Source organism: Syngnathus floridae, chromosome 13 (assembly GCF_059516105.1).
Source record: "Syngnathus floridae isolate MCC-2025c chromosome 13, RoL_Sflo_1.0, whole genome shotgun sequence".
Taxonomy (NCBI): domain Eukaryota; kingdom Metazoa; phylum Chordata; class Actinopteri; order Syngnathiformes; family Syngnathidae; genus Syngnathus; species Syngnathus floridae.
Window position 1 is genome coordinate 8,312,868 of NC_142425.1, and position 20,551 is coordinate 8,333,418.

The following is a 20,551-nucleotide window of genomic DNA, read 5'->3' on the forward strand; positions in this document are numbered from 1 at the left end:
CGGAAGTAACACACTTCCGTGTTTACGTCACGTGGGTAATATCCCATAATGCAACTGCGCGTATCTCGCCGCACTTGTTGACATACAGTTCTGTACTGTATATCTTCCGCATCTGGATTTTCCGAGGTAATATTTGTCTTTTGGTTGGTAGTATAGAAGAGTAACTAGGTCTAGAATGGTTACATGGTTAGCTAATTGCTCTATTTAAGCTAAGGTCAGCATGAATATTTTTGCTATTGTTACACTCGCCTCTACCATAACGATCTATTGTAGTGTATGCCTAACCATGGGCGTTTCTCACGTAAAGATCCAGGACATGTTTTCATCGCGCGTCACGTGACCCGATTTAATGATCGGCAAACAAATACATGTATAACACTGATGCGATCTAACAATTCCTAGGTTTTTCTTGAACTTCAAAATGGATCCACAATATGAATTCCGTCTACTGCGCCAAATCAACCATCAAAATGACAAGAGTCCTGCTGTGAGTTTCCTTGCATTCATTCCACTTGAGTGACAATTACTGCAATTTTCACACATCCCTTATATACTGTTTGCAGAAACCTGCTGCTTCTCCAATATTGTCACCCAGTAAGCTCGGAGACAGGTTCATTCCCACTCGAGCAGGGGCCAACTGGGACATCAACTTCCACAGGCTCGGTGTATGTACTCTGCTACAAAACTACAAATCAGAATCATGAGTGTAGCAGCATGTTTCGTTTATAGGGTATTGATTGGTTTTTATTAAAAAAACAAATTCACAAGTTGTAATCAATGATGAGTGTCTTTGGTTTTCAAATAGGAAAATGAAAAGTCAGCAAATCAAAATAAGAAAGCCAAGGAACCATCTTCCGATATTGTTAAAGGTGAATATGATTTTCTATTTGCTATGGCAAACAATTCCAAACCTCAATTTTCCTTAGATTACATTGAATATTAAGTATTGAAATAGCAAGATATCTGACCTTCTAATTTGTTTCCACTTGCAGTTAATTTTCCCATAAGAAATATTAGACATAGAAATACATTGTACTAGGTACTTATTATGTTTTTACAATGTGTTTAGCATAAATACAGTTGATGGCTGTGGATTGCTGTTTGTATCAAATTCTAATTGTGCGTGCTTTCAGCAGATGGTTTGACGTACACTACTCTGCTGAAAAATGAGCTCCTGGGAGCAGGAATCGAAAAGATCCAGGACCCTCAGACGGAAGACAGTCATTTGCAATTATTGACACCTGAAAAACAAAGACTCTTCACTGTATGATTATTTTAAATTTAAAAAAAAAAGGAAATATGAACATTTGTCATACACTAATGTGAAACCTTCCTCCTATGATTTTTTTTTTTTGCAGTACACACTTGAGCTCAAAAGAGGATCACCAGCCAGCGAAACTAACGTCTCTCCATACTCATTATCACCTGTCAGTAACAAAAGGTAAACGTCTTTATTTTGTTTCAAATGTAACATTTTAAGTTGTATCTTCCCTGGAGGCTTCAACATTTCCGACTTTCCTTCTTGCAGTCAGAAACTGCTGCGATCGCCTAGAAAGCCAACCAGAAAAATTCCTAAAATCCCTTTCAAAGTCTTGGACGCACCGGAGCTCCAGGATGACTTTTACCTTAATTTGGTGGACTGGTCATCTCTTAATGTGCTTAGTGTTGGCTTGGGAACATGCGTCTACTTGTGGAGTGCCTGTACCAGCCAGGTACACCTGCCATTCAATTATCGCTATCACCATGATGTGTAATTTTTGTTGTGGTTGAACTGGTTCTCTTCGTGACGTTGTCAATGTATTCATTATTTTTTGCATTGTTTTTTCCTTAGGTAACAAGGCTGTGTGATCTATCCGTGGAGGGGGACTCGGTCACATCAGTCGGATGGTCTGAAAGGGTAAGTGCTTACTTGGGTGGGTGGAGAAGAGTGGATGAGTTGGGAATGTTTTGCTAAAAGGATTCTTCGTATGCTCAGGGCAACCTGGTAGCGGTGGGGACTCAGAAGGGCTACGTTCAGATTTGGGATGCTGGCGGCGGGAAGAAACTCTCCACCCTGGAAGGACACTCAGCCAGAGTCGGTTAGAACGTTTGCAGTAAAATGAAATGATAAGGGGTGTACGAAGGCTGGACAATAACACTTTTGATTTAAATGAGGGTAACCTTTACGTTGTTCAACTGGCCACTGTTGGGAATTATTTTAATAACGGGTACACATTGTGTCAATGGATAGTTGTCACTGACTTGACGTCTGTGCTCAGGAGCGCTAGCATGGAATGCTGACCAACTTTCCTCGGGCAGCCGCGATCGCATGATTCTTCAGAGGGACATTCGAACTCCTCCACTTCAGTCAGAGAGACGGCTGCAGGGACACAGGCAGGAAGTGTGCGGCTTGAAGTGGAGCACCGACCATCAGCTGCTCGCTTCGGGCGGCAACGACAACAAGGTCTTTGTTTACTACGTCACTTTTGTCAAATGCTGGTTTATTTATATCATCTATTTTATATATACAGAATATCATTTTAATATACTGTAATTATCGAGAGTGAGAAGTCCATTCTGTATCTCTGCCACATATTTTCTCTCAGCCTGAGCATTCGCTCACTCAATGCTTCATTTTCAGTTGCTGGTTTGGAATCATTCCTCACTGAGCCTAGCACAAGCTTACACAAATCATCTGGCTGCAGTGAAGGCCATCGCCTGGTCACCGCACCAACATGGCCTACTGGCCTCTGGGGGCGGCACGGCTGACCGTTGTATTCGTTTCTGGAATACGCTGACGTCGCAGCCGCTGCAGTGTGTGGACACGGGCTCACAGGTCTGCAACCTGGCGTGGTCCAAGCATACAAATGAGCTGGTAAGTGACTCCGGATATTTGTTGTTTTTTTTTTGTTTGAAATTAGTTGAAGTTAAGGAATTATATTATCTATTTCAAACAAATAATTGCTATCTAGCATGCTTTATTCATTTTCGAGTAACTGTCCAACGTGAATTGTCAGGTCAGTCAAAAAGTATATTTATATTTAATTAATTATAATAGGAATTCAAATTATTTTCTTCTCCTAGGTAAGCACTCATGGCTACTCTCAAAACCAGATCTTGGTGTGGAAATATCCAGCGCTCACTCAAGTAGCCAAACTCACTGGGCACACCTACAGAGTTCTCTACCTCGTTAGTTCCTTTTATTCTGTTCTTAATATGACTTTTGATGTATATCATTTATGTCATCTTATCAAAGTTTGTTAATGTTTTTTTCTTGTGAAATGTCAGGCGATGTCCCCGGACGGTGAAGCGATTGTTACGGGAGCTGGAGATGAAACGTTACGCTTTTGGAACGTGTTCAGTAAAACAAGATCCACAAAGGTTGGTGAAGCTTGTGGAACAGATTATCTTCGTGTCCGACAGATTATTCACTTATTTATTGTTCATTTTCTTTCAGGAATCTGTGTCGGTACTTAATCTGTTTACCAGGATTCGGTGACATTGAACAACGAAGCGTGATTATCATTGCTACGTTTCTGCAACTTAATTATTATTATTCAGGCAAGCTAGGTTTTGTAGACGTAGTTCAAGAAAAGACCATGTATCATAATGAAAGGCTTTATATTTTATTTTCTAAGTGTATATTGTTGGTTTTGAGTTGTTTTCACAATTGTGAATCAAAGAGGGAACTTTTTGATTTTGTAAACACTAGGCTACTTTATTTAACGCACTTGAAATATGACATTGCTTGACGTTAACACTTATCATGGTTTCTGCAGTTTGAGCGTCAATGTTACCAAGTTGCTGGTCTGATTTCAGTTTGTCTAATGCTGTGCATTTAAAACATTACCACATAGTTGACTCTATGTAGTAAATTAATAAAATATATATGATTCACAGTATCTAGTGGGGCCTTTTCAAGCTGCAATTTAATGAAATGCAATGAAAATTTTAATTGCATAAGAATTATTTCAAAAATGCTACATTGCCATCTTATTGTGTGTTTGAAGCAAAATGGTATATGGTGGCCTAATCTTATTTTTTTTAATTTGGTTATTCATTTATGCAAATGAAACTGATCATATACTATGTAGACACAGTACTTACATACAATATTTTGTATTTAATTGTTCACACAAAAATCTATCATTTCATTAGGTAAATTTATTACAAGTAAATAAAAACCAATAAACGAATTAAAAAAAAGCTAAATTAAAGCAACAAATATGACATTATGAGTGTTACACGGTTGCCGTATGTGGCCCAAAGAAAGAGTGTTTTATTATTTTTAACACTATTGCTAATATTATTAATAAAAGTGAAATAAACTAATCGATTCATAGGTTGTAAACTAAAATGCTCTTCAATAAAGTTGTTAATAATAGTGAGGATAGGCGTGGCATTCTAATCACGTGACCACAACGTTTCCCCGTCTGTTAACGGGCGGGAAATTAGAAGTCCAGGGAGTGTTTTGTATATTGTCTACGAACGTGCAAACGCCACAGTCAACCAGTTTAGTACAACAAGTAACTACGAATAACTAGTCGATAGTTAGTTTATGTATCCAGCTAGCTAGCTAGCTAGCGAGAATTCCATTTCGACGTCAAGCAGGATGGCGGCCAAACAGCTTGTGCGGGATTTGAAACTTTGGACGACAGAGTTCAATCTTTCCCCGGAGAGTCTGCCGCCTGACAACTATCTTAAGACGTCAGTGTCATTACTGTGTTATTATCGCTTATTGTCACAGTTTAGTGGATGTAAACACAACACCGCTAAACCATTATGCCAATTGTTTCCCTTCCAGGCTGTGTGTTGGGAGAAGAGCGTCCATTTGGAAGTATATCATCAACCACGTTTTTCATCAAAGGTTTGTCTTAAACATTTAAACGTTTAAGTGGTCACCGATGTTGCTGTTATATGCAGGGTAGACCTAAATATGTGTAAATCTTTTTTCAATTTCATTTATTACAATTATACATAGGTATATGTATACACTAGGTAATGAACTTTTTCTTTTTGTATGGCAGCAATGCACTTTCATAGTTTACAACTGAACTCTCACGTTTTTGTCCTTTCTAGAACTGTGAAGCTCAGGCGAGGCAATCTTCAGTGGTATCCTTTTGTTTCTGAATAACTTCTTGACTGTGTCACTATATTGACCACAAGATATTATTTGTGTTATGTTTTTAACGTAATCTACTTATGAGAATGACTTTTTGTCAGCAACAGGACTGAAACCCTAAATCTCCTATAGCATATTTGTTGTTTGGTTATTTTTTCTTTGACAATATCAACAAGGTACAAAGTTCTTCAAGATAAAGAGGTACTAGGTTACAATATATTTAAAAACTCAATTTGTTGTTATTGCCGAAAGACCCATTAAAAAGTTCATTTTCATGTTTTGCATGCTCAGGCAAAGCAGCGCGAGTGTCTGAGCGTGGCCACTCAAAAGAGCGAGCTTCAGAAGAAGATTGAGCAGCTCAAAAGTGACATTGGTCATCTGGACTCTGACATCAGAGCAACTGAGGAACAACTAGCCACACAAGGTCACTACAATACAACAACGCCAAAGTGTATCTCGGTGTGAAGAACTTAAGTTTCTCATTCTTGCTTTTTTTCTTACCCCTTCTTTCACAGAGCGGGCCAGCAGTTCCATCAAGGCTCAGGTGGAGGACAGTCAACAAAGGAATTTGCTTCTCCAGGCCTTCAAGGAGAAGTGCACGTCACATCGCAAGATGCTGTCAAGTGACATTCAAGAGATCAATGGCTACTGTCAGGCTCTGGACCAGATGGCCAAGTAAGGCAGAAACAGCCTTCGGAATCATGGCACCTTTGAAAGATTGATTTTCATTATTCTACATTGCAGAAAAGCAGAAGTTGAGGTGCTGTTTGAGGATCAGCTTTCCAGCTACTGTGATGTTGATGCGCTCCTCTTCAAAGCTCCAGTGGAGGCACAAGTCTTGGTAAGAACTGCTGAACAAGTCATTATTTGTTCAAAATTGATTTAAGAATTTAAGATAGAAAAAAAAATCTAAATAACACATTGGACACGTTTCTGCTTGTTAATGAATAACATTTTCCTCTTACACTATTGCTGGTCCAATAAAGATTGACCCAAGTTTGGGAAAATCAGATTTACATAGAAACAACAACTAAAAGCAGTCTATTAATAGTTTTGGCTTATTGATGTTCTTTTTTAACTGTTTTTATATGGCCTGGCAACATATCAACTAATGGCATCATGTCTTTCACTAGAGTTACGTGAGAAAACTGCGTGACGACCGGGTCCATTTTTATCAGTCTTTACTGGAGGATGAATTGAAAACGTCAGACTGTGGACGGTAGGAGCCTCACGTTTTATTGCTCATAAAAAAATCTGTATTTCCAACTGCTTTTTACGACTTGGTTAATTTTCTTTTTCTCGTCCCAGTATGACTAGCGAGCAAAGGACGGCTGTGTTTCAGGACTGGTTAAGTGCTGTGGAGGTTGGTCTTTTAAAATGAGGCAATATGTTATTATGTAAAAATGTTAACATTAAACCAAATAAGTTTCTGTTTATATTATGTGTAGAACCTGGTGGATGTTTACCCCCCAAATCACATCCTCGCTTCATTGCAACATTTGGCCACCGAAAAGGCGAAGGCATTGGAGGCAAGCGTGTGCTCTCTGGATGTTACTCAGAACGCAAAAACTCTTGGGTAGGCAAAGCAAGAAGTTCATTTGAAAGTGTTTTCTGTTGTGGATTCATTGTTTTCTGTTTTTACTATAGGATGGATTATGAAAGGAATCAACTCCTGGACTTATTGGCAAAAGAGGATGACGACTTGCCGTCCGTTGAGGCACTCTTACAGGTTGTTCTTACAAACACATGATTAATCCAGTGTTTGTTTTTATTTTTTACATCTGCAACAAATTACATTCCGAGCACTGTAGCTATGGTGGTAGCAAACTAAAACAAGCAGCAGGTTTGGCAGATCTTGAACAATTCTTCAAACAATACAAAAAGATCTACCTGGTGTGTTAACATAGATATCTTCACGTATTGTCTATTTATATGATTGCAGGCTGCATGGCAAGAAGTAAAGGAGCGTTGTGATGAATTATCCCAGAGTCGCTCCAGAGTTAAGCAACTTCAGAACCAGCTGGTGGCTTGTAGGAAGCAAGCTGAACAGAATTTGTCTTGCTTTGACGACGACCACCACAATAACGCATTGGCACTGTAAGTCCCCTGTGCAGAATTCTTCTCAAACCACCACAGTAGCCAAGTTAAGTGAATCTTCATTTTCCTGGTTATTTTATGTAGGTCAGTTTTGGATTTGGAGCTCAAGTGTGTGATGAAGGCTGCAGCCAGGGATCATATTAAAAAATGGTGGATCGAACTTGACCAGCATGCCCGAAGTCAACAGGAGGTGCACAGCAATCTTTGCATTCAGTGGCAGAACATTGTGGACGTCAGCAAACTAGTGGTGAGCCTTGCTGGACAACATTGAGTTTTGCCCTGTTGGATATCACTTAACTTGTGTTGCTGCATCTGGTCAGGTCCTCAGACAGGAACAGATTAGAAGTCTGGTCAAGGGGATTTCATCAACTAAAACGGAATTGATCCAGATGCACAATGAGGTTTCTTCTCCATCTTTGATGCCTCGCTTTACATCATCCAAATTTTCAAAAATTCATCAGTGATCAATCTGACTGTCTTTGTTTTAGCTACAGGACTTTGTAAAGGGCAAGGTGGTGCCACAGTGCCATGATGTCGCCAGTGCTGCTGACAGTATGAGGAACTCCATCTCAAAGGAGGTTAAACAGATGGGCACTGTTTCGATTCAAGCTCTGGACCGGAGGACTGTTGATGGGTAAGAACATGTTGTTCAGTACTTGAATATGTACATAACATGCATCGTTTGGCAATTTGTGAAGACTCCACACAGAAAGGCCCTAGCGCAGAGATTCCGATTCCTCAGAATTGTGAGGCAAACGTGCTGAACACTAGACTGCTGCATTCAAATTCTCTGGATATTTCTCACTTCAGAATGCAGAGAATTCCGACATCATGGCTGTCCATCAATCGGTTGCAGTCGCCAACCTTCAGCAGCCTCTGTCAGAGCATGCCGTTCCCGCTCTACAGGGTGAGTGTATAAATCACTTTCAGCTGTTGTGACCAAAGTGCGGCCAACGTTTTGTTTCAAGCAGCACAGCGTTTTGTCGTTTGGAGTCACAAGTCAGCGGTTAACAATATGACGCAAAAAGAAAAACTTGTGGTGTCGTGGCCCCGCCACTAGTTTGTCTCGAGCGCTGAATGTCGAATTCATTTGGCTGCACAGATGAACATACACAGACCCCCCCATCCAGAAGACACTTTTTCTCTAATTCCATTTCATCATTTTTAATGAAGGCTCCTGAAGAGTTGTGCGCCCAGGTGTACCGCAACAAGCTCGAGTGGCGGTTTCTCTCTCTCTTACTACAACTTTACTCTACCACCCTGCGGAAATCCAAGGAGGAGGTGGCGCAGCTGCTTGTATCTGATCACAAAGGTAATCGAGCATTGACAGTTTTCTTGAGGCGTGTACAGTTCACGCGAAAATACTTCTTAACTGCATTCTAATGATTCTTTGCTGTCTTGTATTTTTAAGTCTTGCTGGCCAGAGTCAAAGAGGAAGATGAAAAACTGCTGGAGTCGTTGGTACCAAGGGCCAGGATTCTTGTGCAAAAATGCGCAAAAGGTTTTTCTAATGTAGAGAAAGTTCAAATGGCCATCAGTGACTGGTGAGACGCATTGCTAGACACTTACTGAATACTCCGGAAAAGAAACTTAGATTTGTTTTCTGCAATTATTTCACAGTTCAGTAAATGAATATAGACTGACAGAGAAAATGTTTAACGGGGAAACACGGTTAAAATCATTTAGAATGATTAACTGCTTTAGGCTGTAACTTGATTCATCGTAGAGTGAAGTGTTTGATTTAAAAATCAATGTATGAATCACAATAATATACATTTCTTGGCATTGTATTTAGTCATTGCGTGTGTTTGCTGCATTTGATAGTTAACTTATTTGTTTGTCTTTGTGTGGGTTCACACCCGTAGGTGGGATCAGCCGGCCCAGCATGTCCTACCTGATGTCCGCAAAGGAGGGTTGACTTTCCGGCAGTGGCTGGATAGGTGGAAACTAGCTGCCGAAGTCTAGATGAGACGAGTAAACCTGTACAAGTGGCAAAACTGACTTTTGTCACATTCGATTTGTTTAATCGTTGAAAGTTCTGCTATGTGGTAAAAATAACAACACATTGATCGTTTTATCTTGTCTTTCTTGGAATGAATAAAGTGGACTTGCTGTTTTGTGGGCGATTTCATACGTTTATTATTCAGGCATACGAAGTTTATTATTGCTGCTTATTGTAAACTACCGGTCGATGTGTGATCGGGTTATTGATAAACATGATAGTTGTGCTTTTAAATATAATGTATACGCTGTGATTTCTCATGAAGCAACACTGCTCCTTTGTAGCAGTGTAGGGGGAGTGGAGCTTTCTCATTCTTGTGAATTCAGCTCCGCCCATCGTTGCGCATGCGCAATAGAGTTCTTCACTCCCTTTTTTTTTTTCTCACTTGACTCTGGCTTCCGGACGCCGAAAAACAGCGCTGCCGCCGAATTTAAAGAGACAGGCAATAGTTATTTTAAACACGATAAACGGCAACCATTGTCCCTCAGCTTTCTTCCTCTCCTCAAATGCGTCTTGACTCCGCTCGTTCCATTCGACGATGTTTCGCCAAAGTCAGGTCGAGTAGCAGCCTGTCCGTCATCTTCCGCCACTCGATTGGATTTTCCGTTTGTTAGCGCCGTGCCGAGCGAGACTGTCCGAGCCAGGCAAAGTAGGACTGCTTGGCTCGCTGGTGGCAGGCTGGCTCCCCGACCGAGGGGGCGCTTTGTCGGCTAGCCAACCCGCCGAAGCGACACTGAAGCTTCCCTCGCAAGTTGGGCTCCAGCAGCCTCCCGTCGCCGGGCTCATGGCGAAGATCCAAGCGCACAGCACGGCGAAACAAATCAACCAAATTCAAGACAAGCCTTTCGTTATAACACAAAAGCAAGTGCAGCAGCAGCAACAACAGCAGCAGCAGCACTTCCAGAAGCTCAAGGTAAGAAGACAACAGAAAAGGGGGAGGAAAAGTCCCCTCAGAGTCACAACCATTTTGTTTTATTACACCGGGCTTGCCTTGTTTGAGACATCGAACGTCGAGACTAGTGAGAGCGTTGTTGGCTCAGCCCATGGAGCTCACTGGCCTATGAAAAGTAATTCGTTTCTCAACATTGAGATTTAAGCGTCGATGTGGGAAGTGTATTTATTTTATATCAAAGGGCGTCACAAGTGACAGCCGAGTGACACAGTTTGCGCTACTTTCTCATTTCACTGTCATTGGCGGCCACAGAGAGCAAATGTGAACTCGAGAGAGAAAAAAAAAAAAAGCTCGCTTGTGGGAAGTTCCTCCGTGTTCCCTTTTTCAACCACCCTGAACAAAGTGGAGGACGTCAGTCAGGCTAGCCGAGAGAGGCTACCCTACTTGATTAGCAGCTTCTTAACACGTTTATTCGTATCGCAGTGTTCGCATTTTCCCCCCTCACCGTGAGGTGGTTAAAATGGGCGACGAATAAATCTTGAGTGGCAAAATGTGCATGCGTGTGTAGGTGTTCGAGGAGTTATTATCGTCATTTGCCTGGCTAATGCTAACACGAGTAACCCTGCAAAGATCTCCGACAATGCTTTGTTTGAACATACACAATTTCATCGTAACCTAATCCCAAACTTGCTCTTGGCGAATACAAAAAGACACCAAGCAGTGAACAAAAGCCTTCTGGCGTGTTTTGGTAGCCACGCATTCATTCATTCATTTATTTATTTATTTACTTGCTGTACACCGCGTACATCTGTTTACTTCAGTATTTCTTCATAAAGATTTTGCATTGGAGAGTGAAAATAAATGTCGTGTTCGAAACATTTAACAAGTACCATTGCTGAAATTCCGCTGTGCATTTGTGTGCGTTAGCGTACAATTTGTCGCGGTCATTTGTTTATTGAGCTAAATACGAAGCGTACGCTGTTGAGCTGCAGCAGAGCTGATTCAGCATCCTGCTTCGTTTGTTATTTGACCATTCAAAAATGCCTCTGTGATCTGCTTAATACTTCAAATGTTCTCGACGTGTGTTGCAGGTTGAAGATGCCTTGTCATACCTGGACCAGGTTAAAATACGTTTTGCAAACGACCCTGGCATATACAACAAGTTTCTCGACATCATGAAAGAGTTCAAGTCACAGAGGTATCAACTTAAAATGCAAAGACAAGATTATGTTTGTCTGCAAGACTTTATTGAGATGCTTAAATTTGAGTTACCTCAACATGTAAGCATTTTTCTATCACTGATTTGCGTGATCTTTTTTTCTTACCTCTGTTCTCTTCTGCAGCATTGACACTCCAGGAGTAATAAACAGAGTGTCACAACTTTTCCATGGACACCCCGACCTAGTATTGGGCTTCAATGCCTTTCTCCCACCGGGGTATCGGATAGAGGTCCCAAAAAATGGAATTGCGTTCCTTCAGTCTCCTTTCTCCACACAGGTGAGAAACACGTACGACTCACTTTCACACGGCATTCCCGGTAAATTAGCCCTCCAAAGGCTATAATTAGATGTGTGGCCACGTCAGTGGGACAGTGAAAATTGGTTTCTACACAAGTGGTGTGTTTAGTGAGAGTTAGCCAAACTCAGTTTCTTTCTGCACAAAAAAAAAATTGGTCTGGACAGCCCGGGCCCTCTGCCGCAACTCGGCCTGGTTCAAAACCAACCGTGCACTCAAATTTGTTTATTTGCTGTGACGTATTCGTCGTGAGCAAGGTCACTTTGACACCCGGCAGGGACAATAGTTTGTTTGATTCAGCATTAAACTCAGTGTTAAACGTTTGACCAGAAGTACTTAGCCATTAAAACCCCAGCAGCTGACAACACTGGAAGTATTTATTTCAAAATGTTTTTATTTTTTTTTCCCTTGTCCACTCTTTGCTGATTGGTTCATTTCACTGTCCGTTTGCTCGGGTTTGCCCTTCCTCAGAAATGTGCTTGATTAGACTGTGACGAGACTCAATCGCCTTGAGTCTGGATTTGCAGGCTAAGTGAGTGCATCCATCCATCTATCCATTCATTTTTTTCTACGGCTTATCCTCTTCAAAGTTACGGGGTTCTAAACTGGTTGCCAGTCAGTCACTAGGTAGAGACAGACAGACATCACATGGTCACTAATTTGTAACTGAACCTGCAAGTAAATCAAGCAAATGTATTAATAAAACATGACTGCTATGGACAGTGAGTTCTTCATACGCATTGAAAAATAAAACATTTATGAAAAAAGTTGGAACATATTCAAACACGTACAGATTTTCTAACTGGTTATAACTGTTGAGTATGTCCGCAAGTTTTTTTTTTTTTTTTTTTTATTAATTTCCTCAAATTCATGCTGCACACGTTTGTCTGTTTATGAGCATATTCCAACATACAAAATGCCAAACAGCCTTACCTCAATAGACCCCTGGGACTTGCTGTAAATAAATAAATCTCTATATTCAGAAATGCTATCACCACTTTGATATTTTTCATCCATTGCTGAATTTGTTTGATTTCATATCAGATTTGCAGTGGGACTTCCACATGTAAACAATCCAAATGGGCTTTCTCTGATCCAATAGACTGAACATATGAAGTTTTTTTTTTCTTCTCCATTTATTCCAACAAACATTTGCTTTCATACTCTCCAGAAAGTTGCAGAGGCACACTCGTTGTATCTTTGGGATTCATTTTATTCTCTGTTTTGTACTGCCTGCTCGTCTTTGACTTGTGAAGGACATTTTAGGCTCTTGAGCTGCTCAGTGAACCAATTGGGTTGTTTGCCGTGGTGAGACCGCATTGGTGGCATTTTTTAGAGAATAGTTGAAACCACTGATGTTGAAAAGTACGCTCTAAGTCGTGAAAAAAAGCAGTAAGGCTAAATGTTAATTCTCAACCACATGATAAGGCTCTTTATCCGCAACCATAATAACATAACACATTGTTTGGTTCGTTGTAATGATGAGTTTGCTTTTTGGTGACAAAACAAGCATGATTGTTGTACCTAACTAAGTTGATTAAATGACATTGGCACTTTGACTTGAATTTGTCTTCTTTTCAGGTGTCGCCAGGCCAACAGGGGAAGATTGTCACTGCCTCCACTATGACGTCGACCTCCGGTGTCGCGTCCGCCACCACCTCTGAAGCCGGACCAGCTCACCCCAGTGACTCGAAGCCGTCCTCGGCAGAGTCCCTTTCCTCCTCAACGTCTTCAGCCGGGCCCCCGGAAAATCCCAGCAGACTGTCACTTCCGTTGGCAAGCAGAGAGAGTCAGAATCAGGCCGCCACCTCGTCAGGGTCCCCGCCTGCTTCAGAGACGAGCCCAGTGGAGTTTGACAGTGCCATCAGCTACGTAAATAAGATAAAAAACCGCTTTTTGGACCACCCAGAGATCTACAGAGCCTTCCTAGAGATTCTTCACACGTATCAGGTACCACTGTTTGAGAGCTGTTTAAGTTGCTGGTCATGGCTATGCCGTGGCCTTTTCCTCTATCGCTCTAATGCCTATTTTGATAATACTTTGACTGCCTTCCATCTCCCAGAAGGAGCAGCTGGAGGTAAAGGAAAGCCGGGGCAGTCGAGTTACCAGCGGGATGACTGAAGACGAAGTCTTTTCCAAAGTTGCCAGTCTTTTTAAGGGACAAGAAGACCTCCTGGCTGAGTTTGGTCAATTCTTGCCTGATGCCAAGAGATCGCTGGTCAGTAGAGGCCCTCCCTTACTTTGCAAAATGTCATGCTGATAACCTTATCGTAAAAATGAGTTTCGCCGGTAGCATTCATATAGTAGTGCATTGATATCCAGCCCAGTGAGAGATGATCCAATGTGTTATCAATAGTTCACTGGAAACTCGCTGACGGGAGCAAAAGAGCAGTTGAAAAGGCCAGAGGATGACGACCTGTTAACCAAACAGAACAAAAAGAGGCCCAGACCCATACTCCTGCCGCACATGTCTCCGCTACTCAAGGTAGTGCACTGGAGTAGTTTATTACTTTTTGAATGTCAATCAATGTATGTCTGTCCTTAAGAGTATTTCAACATGACTGGTTTTCCCCATTTAAGAAAAAAATGAAGTATTCCTGTACCAAAGACCAATCCATCGCTTCTGTTGGCAAACATGGAGTCCTGCGAGAGTTCTCCTTTTTTGATAAGGTGAGAAATCTTCCATGGCAGAAAAGCGCTGTGTTATGGCACAGGGCCTATAATGTTGCTGTCGATGTAATTTTCCCCTCAGGTTCGCCGCCTGTTTAAAAGCCAGGAAGTGTATGAGAACTTCCTGCGCTGCATTGCCTTGTTCAACCAGGAGGTGGTATCGGGAGCTGAACTACTCCAGCTCGTCACTCCTTTCCTGGGGTGAGTAGGGACCGGAAAATAACCCGTGTAGGGCAATCTACTTCAAAAATGTCATGTATCCCTCCATTAATCTATGTTGAAAGTGTCTAGGTATGTTGTAGAATCAAATACTACATGTTAAATGCTGAAACACAATTTACCACAGCTCATTATACATGTTGCACAAAATGAGATCATATTTTTTTCTCTATTTGCTGCGATCTCAAACCTGAAATTTTAAAGCTACGATTTCACTCATTGACTTCTAGTGTTCTGTGGAAAAAAAAAAAGTAGAAGTAAACCTTGTCCGATATTTGTCACTCACCATTGAATCCAAATGCTTTCCAGGAAGTTTCCTGAAGTGTACACACAGTTCAAATCCTTTTTGGGAGACAAAGAGCTCTCTCATGCCATGTCGGGGCTGTCAGATCGCTACATGGAGGGAGGAGGAGGCAGGGAAGTAGATTATGCCTCTTGCAAACGCCTGGGCTCCAGCTACAGAGCGCTGCCCAAGACCTACCAGCAGCCTAAATGCAGTGGGCGCACGGCCTTATGCAAAGAGGTGTGTCCGATGTTACAACATCATGTAATTGACAGATAAAGGCACGGCATCCACAAACCACTCTCTTCATAGCGAAAGCTGCCACTGATCCTTTGCACCGATGTGTTTAGGTGTTAAATGACACCTGGGTGTCATTCCCCTCCTGGTCAGAGGACTCCACCTTCGTCAGCTCCAAAAAGACTCCTTATGAGGAGCAGCTGCACCGTTGTGAGGATGAAAGATTTGAGGTACTACAGATTCTTCATTTTGAATCGTGGGAACCCTTACAGATGATTATGAAGTGTAAACTATTTACATGCACAGGCAACGCTGGTTCTCGGTGGTTAGGGCTCTAGCATCTATCACAAAAATTTGAGATGAATGCATTCTCTCCTCTAAAATTTTTGACAATTCAATGCGTTCATTTCTAAATTGCCCCATTAGTTGGATGTTGTTCTGGAAACCAACCTGGCCACCATCCGAGTGCTGGAGAGCGTACAGAAGAAGCTGTCGCGCCTCTCGCCCGAGGACCAGGATCGCTTCCGGCTAGACGACTGCCTGGGCGGCACCTCCGAGGTCATTCAGCGCCGCGCCGTGTATCGAATCTATGGCGACAAGGCTCCCGAGATCATCGAGGGGCTGAAGAGGAGTCCGGCTACGGCAGTACCCGTGGTGCTCAAGAGGTCAGAGATGCTTTTTTTTCCGCGTCTTCATTCCTACATATAATTGAAACAGCTGTGTGGAAAAATCATTTTGCAGTCAATGGTCACAGCATCTCAGTCATGTACCTTATACTGTAGCAGTACTGAAATTGATACTTAGTTTTGATTGGTCCTTTAGGAAAACTATTCCATGGCAGTCAACAACATACAATATATTGAACCTGCATTGTGGTTAATAGGTTGAAAGCCAAGGAAGAAGAGTGGAGAGAGGCCCAGCAGGGTTTCAACAAGATCTGGAGGGAGCAGTATGAGAAGGCCTACCTCAAGTCCCTGGACCACCAAGGAGTCAACTTCAAACAAAATGACATGAAGGCTCTGCGCTCAAAGAGTCTCCTCAATGAGATAGAAAGTGTCTACGATGAGGTAAATCATTTGTTTCTGCTACGGGTATAATAACATGAAACATGTTAATGTTTGTTTCATGTCTATTACTTCCATTCACAGTGCTTTCAGAGGTCATTAGCATAATTTTCCTCAAAGTGATTTTTAAATTGTGTATGGGTATTTTTGTGTGTGTGAACCGTTTGAAGCAGCTGCTATTTGTTTGACCAAACAGAGAATCCCATCCCTAGAGACCACTGGTTCCTTCATCTTTGCATAATCGACACAGAACAGAGAAGAATAGAATGAGTCTTTTCCGATTGTCATAATGGGCAAATTCCCGCTTTTTAACAGCAAATGGACTGTGGCAGCACACAGAAATAATGATAATAATGATAAACCGCAAATAAACGTCTCTTTTCTTACACTTCTGCCTTACGACATAGCTTCACAAAATGCTCATTGAAGGACAAACATTTCTGTGAGGCTGGTTGCGGCGTATTTAAAGCTCTTCTTGGCATTTGTGTTTTAGCGACAGGAACAGAGCACAGAAGAGGGCGGTGTTGGCCAGCAGGCTCGCAATGGCTCCGGCGCAGCATCGGCCAGCGAGCCTCACATGGTGTTTACATATGAGGACAAGCAAGTCTTGGAGGATGCCGCCGCGCTCATCATCTACCACGTCAAACGCCAGCCCACCATTCACAAAGACGACAAGGACCACATCAAGCGCATCATCCAGCACTTTGTGCCCGACCTGTTCTTCTCGCGCCGCGGTGAGCTCAGCGACACGGAGGATTGGACTGATGAGGAGGCGGAGCCAGAGGAGGGAGGAGAACGAGGAGTGAGCGCAGCAGCAGCAACAACGGCACCACCACCACCGACAACAACAACAACAGGAGTGAATGCCAATACTTCTGATGTAGCAGAAGCAACGGCAACAAATAGTCCGTCTCAACCTCAACCAGCCCAAGGTCAGGGGCCGGCCCAAAGCCAGCAGCAACTAAACAATGAATCCAGAAGGAGGCGCTGCAGCCCACCCCAACCACCAGAGAGCGAGGCTTGCAGTACTCCTGGTAGCACCAGCCAAACGGTGACCACGACCACCACATCTATCCCAGGAGGCACGCCTATGGAGACCAGTTCAGGCGCCACTGCTGAGAAGGTGGACCTGCGTGACCCTGAAGCAGAGCACCAGAAGGAGCTGGACGACGTCTACAACCTGTTCTACGTCAACAACAACTGGTACTTCTTCCTGCGGCTGCACCAGACTCTGTGCTCGCGATTGCTGCGAGTGTATCGACAGGCCGAGCGGCAGCTGCTGGAGCACCGCGCCGAGCAGAGCAGGGAGCGGCTGCTCGTGGCCGAAGGCAGGCGGGAAAAGGCATGCGACCTCGCCATGGAGCTGCGCCTCAAACAGCCAAGTAGGTTGCATGGATAAATCACTTGGATTTAAAAAATGCGCCAATGTCAAATGTGTTATGTTTGTGTGTGCGTGCAGGTGAGGTGGAGTTAGAAGAGTACTATCCAGCCTTCCTGGACATGGTGCGCAGCCTGCTGGACGGCAACCTTGACTCGACTCAATACGAGGACACACTGCGAGAGATGTTCACCATTCACGCTTACATCGGCTTCACCATCGACAAGGTCATCCACAACATCATCCGGCAGGTAGGCCCCCGTCACACTGCACTATTAACACCGATGGGATGCTCCTCAAGACCTAACTTAAACTTTTGACGTGACTCTAGCTCCAGCACCTGGTGAGCGACGAGGTGTGTCTGCAGGTGGTGGATCTGTATCTGGCCGAGAGGAAGAGGGGGGCTGCCGGGGGAAACCTCACTTCTCAGTGCGTGCGAGCCGCCTGGGAGACGAGCTACCAGTGGAAGGCTGAGAGAGCCATGGCTGAGGAGAACTGTTTCAAGGTCAGAGTTCATCTGAATGTAATAAATTGTTGAATATGTGCTCAATGTTTGTATTTTATAGAATAGTTTTAAATTGTTTTCTATCTGCCTTTTATTTCATCAGGTGATGTTTATTCAAAACAAAGGTCAAGTGACAATGACTATTGAGCTGCAGGACACTGAGGAGGCCCAGGCTGATGACCCCTTAGACATTCAGGTAAATTCAGTAGATAATAGTTTCAAACATCAAATTGTGTGATTGGTCCAATTAACATTTATGTCGTTTCAGTGCTTGTCCAGCTACATGGAGCAATTTGTTGGAACTGAGTCTAGTCTGTGTTCACAAGCAGACGGCTACTTTTTTAAACCGGTCTTTCTTCCACGGTGAGTGAGTTCAACTCACGCCTGTTTTGTACTCAGTGAAATGTATTCCACAATCTGTTCCTCTATGGGTGATTTTGCGTGCATGTGTTTTATCTTTGTTTGATATTGTCGCCTATGCTCGTTACTCCCCTTTAGTGCCATAATGCCTTAAAACTGTTCTGGTGTTGACTTGCCCATATGATAATGCGTGTTGCTCTTGTATAGGAACCTTCGTCGTTTCCGGCGTTGGCAAGTGCGTCAGGTGGAGGCGATGCGCTGCCGGCGAGAGTGGCACCGGCAACTGGGTGTGGAGAACGCCGGCAGCCTGGACTGCCGCTTCAAGCTTAACACTCACAAGATGGTGTTTGTGATGAACTCCGAGGACTACATGTACCGCAGAGGAGCGCTGGTCAAGGCCAGGAAGGTACGCTTTTGACGTGATCTTCTAACTGGGCGCACACGGCAATGCGTATATACATTTTATTGTCTGTGTGAACCAAGGCCAAAATAACACACAACTCCTATTTGAGATGGGACTGCTTTTAACTATGCTGCCCGTCTTTTCTTTTCCTAGTCTCAGCACCAAGTGGCGGCAAACCAGCACGAGCGCTTGGCCAAGTGGCACCGGGGCTGGCGGGCAGAGCACGTGACGCCCTCGGCCGAGCGCAGCGTGCACAAGTGGCTGATGGGAGAGGACGAGGAGGACATGATCCCCTGCAAGACCACCTGCCTGTCCACGGAGCTCAAGGGCCAGGCAGTTAACAGATACCGCGTTCATTACAGCGGTAGCAAAGCCCCCGCCTCGCCTTAAGAGGACATTCGCGCGCATCTCCCTGCGCACACACAGCTGGTTACATGCATGGACATCCCTACACTAAACAGTGCAGTACTTGTGTACCTTCACCTTTCATGTTCACTCCCTCGTGCAGAGTGAGCGTGTTGGAAGAGCAAGTCATACACGAGTGTGGACTTAGGGGAGGCCACAACTGCCCCCCCATCCTCTTAAAAACCTTTTCACTCAGCATCAGCAGTATCATCTGGCACTAAAAGTCAACAAGATTTGACCACATAATGGAAATAGTTTCAGAAATGTGAATGTCTGTTTTATTTTCTTTCTTTCTTTCTTTCTTTTTTTAAATGAAAGTCTTGTGTAGTTTTTAGCTTGTAAAGCCAAATAGCCTTCTGCTTGTTGGTGGATTTAATGCGCGTGTCTACAAAGGAGATCATGGTATAAACGCGTGTATGTATGTTTGTGTAACCTGTACTTCATTCTGACAAGTATGTGCATATGTATTTTTTCTATATACACCATTTGAAGATCATGTGGTTCTTTACAGTGTTTGCTGTTGGCCAACTCTTGATGTTTGCATCAATTACTTTACCCCACATTTTGTATCGTAGCTAAACACATTATAAGAGGGCCACTAAACACATTATAAGCGGGCCAACAAAGAGTCCTACAAGTTGATTGGTTTAATACTGAAGAAATTATGTATCATAATCTTGATTTCACTGAATGTTTTCTTTGTGGTCTGTTTTTTTCCCCCCCTTCCATTTTTCATTTTGCATACTGACATTGAAAATAAAAGCAAAAATATCAGTGTTAAAATAGAATGTATAACATTTATCCTGTATCAGTTATCATAAAATAAACAACCTAGTTGTGAACTTCTTAGATGTTGATGGTGGACACATCTCGTCTGAAGCACAATTTAATTAAGTCAATACAAATCTCTATGGTAGTGATTCGTTAACATTTGCTGCTGCCTGAGCTTCTTGGTTGAAACTCTGACCCTGTGGTGGAATTTATTCTCCCGATGCTTGTGTTGGCTTCCTCCCACTTTCGAAAAAACATACAAGCTTGGTTAATTGTCTCTAGATGTGGTGTGTACGAATGTTTTTTTTTTTGTCTACGTTTCCTGCTACCAGTTCAAGCTAAACTCTCGTCAACAGCTTATTGAGGTTAGTTGCTCACCCGAGAAACCTATGAGGATTGAGGACAAGTCGTATACAAAATAGATGGATAGAAAATGGATAGAAAATATCTTCTAATTTTCTAATGAGTCATTTGATTGAGGACTAGCCTTATAGAAAATAGATGGCTAGATAGATGTCCTAATTCTGGAGTCGTTCAAGAGAATTACGCCTTACTTACCTATATACCTATATATATATATATATATAATATATATATAATTGAATATAAAAATAAATACGTTTAATTGTTTTTCTGCCAGGTTAATTAG

At 42.8% G+C, this 20,551-nt stretch overlaps 3 protein-coding genes across 4 annotated transcripts; all 3 read left to right on the forward strand.

Moving 5' to 3' along the window:
• Positions 1 to 3,881, forward strand: LOC148388452 (fizzy-related protein homolog). Of its 2 annotated transcripts, none has more exons than XM_088394005.1 (14): positions 1 to 126; positions 403 to 487; positions 564 to 665; positions 806 to 869; positions 1,134 to 1,264; positions 1,359 to 1,441; positions 1,529 to 1,712; positions 1,832 to 1,897; positions 1,976 to 2,078; positions 2,259 to 2,443; positions 2,621 to 2,854; positions 3,064 to 3,168; positions 3,268 to 3,360; positions 3,437 to 3,881. In XM_088394005.1, the coding sequence occupies exons 2-14, from the start codon at positions 422 to 424 to the stop codon at positions 3,476 to 3,478; spliced, it is 1,458 nt and encodes a 485-aa protein (XP_088250131.1). In that variant the 5' UTR covers positions 1 to 126; positions 403 to 421; the 3' UTR covers positions 3,479 to 3,881. The 2 variants fall into 2 exon arrangements, with proteins under 2 accessions (XP_088250131.1, XP_088250132.1); XM_088394006.1 differs by having other exon boundaries at positions 1,137 to 1,264.
• Positions 3,882 to 4,376: 495 nt separating this feature from the next.
• On the forward strand, positions 4,377 to 9,329 carry haus5 (HAUS augmin-like complex, subunit 5). Its single transcript, XM_088394004.1, has 19 exons — positions 4,377 to 4,686; positions 4,784 to 4,846; positions 5,059 to 5,091; positions 5,278 to 5,302; positions 5,393 to 5,525; positions 5,617 to 5,776; positions 5,846 to 5,942; positions 6,235 to 6,320; positions 6,410 to 6,464; positions 6,550 to 6,677; positions 6,749 to 6,830; positions 7,044 to 7,198; positions 7,283 to 7,445; positions 7,519 to 7,599; positions 7,687 to 7,832; positions 8,009 to 8,105; positions 8,372 to 8,510; positions 8,610 to 8,742; positions 9,064 to 9,329. Exons 1-19 carry the CDS (start codon positions 4,592 to 4,594, stop codon positions 9,161 to 9,163), a joined length of 1,971 nt encoding a protein of 656 aa, XP_088250130.1. The 5' UTR covers positions 4,377 to 4,591; the 3' UTR covers positions 9,164 to 9,329.
• Positions 9,330 to 9,573: 244 nt separating this feature from the next.
• On the forward strand, positions 9,574 to 19,973 carry sin3b (SIN3 transcription regulator family member B). Its single transcript, XM_088394003.1, has 19 exons — positions 9,574 to 10,113; positions 11,184 to 11,290; positions 11,436 to 11,589; positions 13,189 to 13,557; positions 13,670 to 13,825; positions 13,964 to 14,092; positions 14,188 to 14,277; positions 14,360 to 14,478; positions 14,806 to 15,019; positions 15,130 to 15,246; positions 15,443 to 15,681; positions 15,900 to 16,083; positions 16,574 to 17,462; positions 17,540 to 17,709; positions 17,790 to 17,963; positions 18,067 to 18,159; positions 18,232 to 18,326; positions 18,531 to 18,729; positions 18,880 to 19,973. The coding sequence occupies exons 1-19, from the start codon at positions 9,985 to 9,987 to the stop codon at positions 19,114 to 19,116; spliced, it is 3,864 nt and encodes a 1,287-aa protein (XP_088250129.1). The 5' UTR covers positions 9,574 to 9,984; the 3' UTR covers positions 19,117 to 19,973.
• Positions 19,974 to 20,551: the final 578 nt, after the last annotated feature.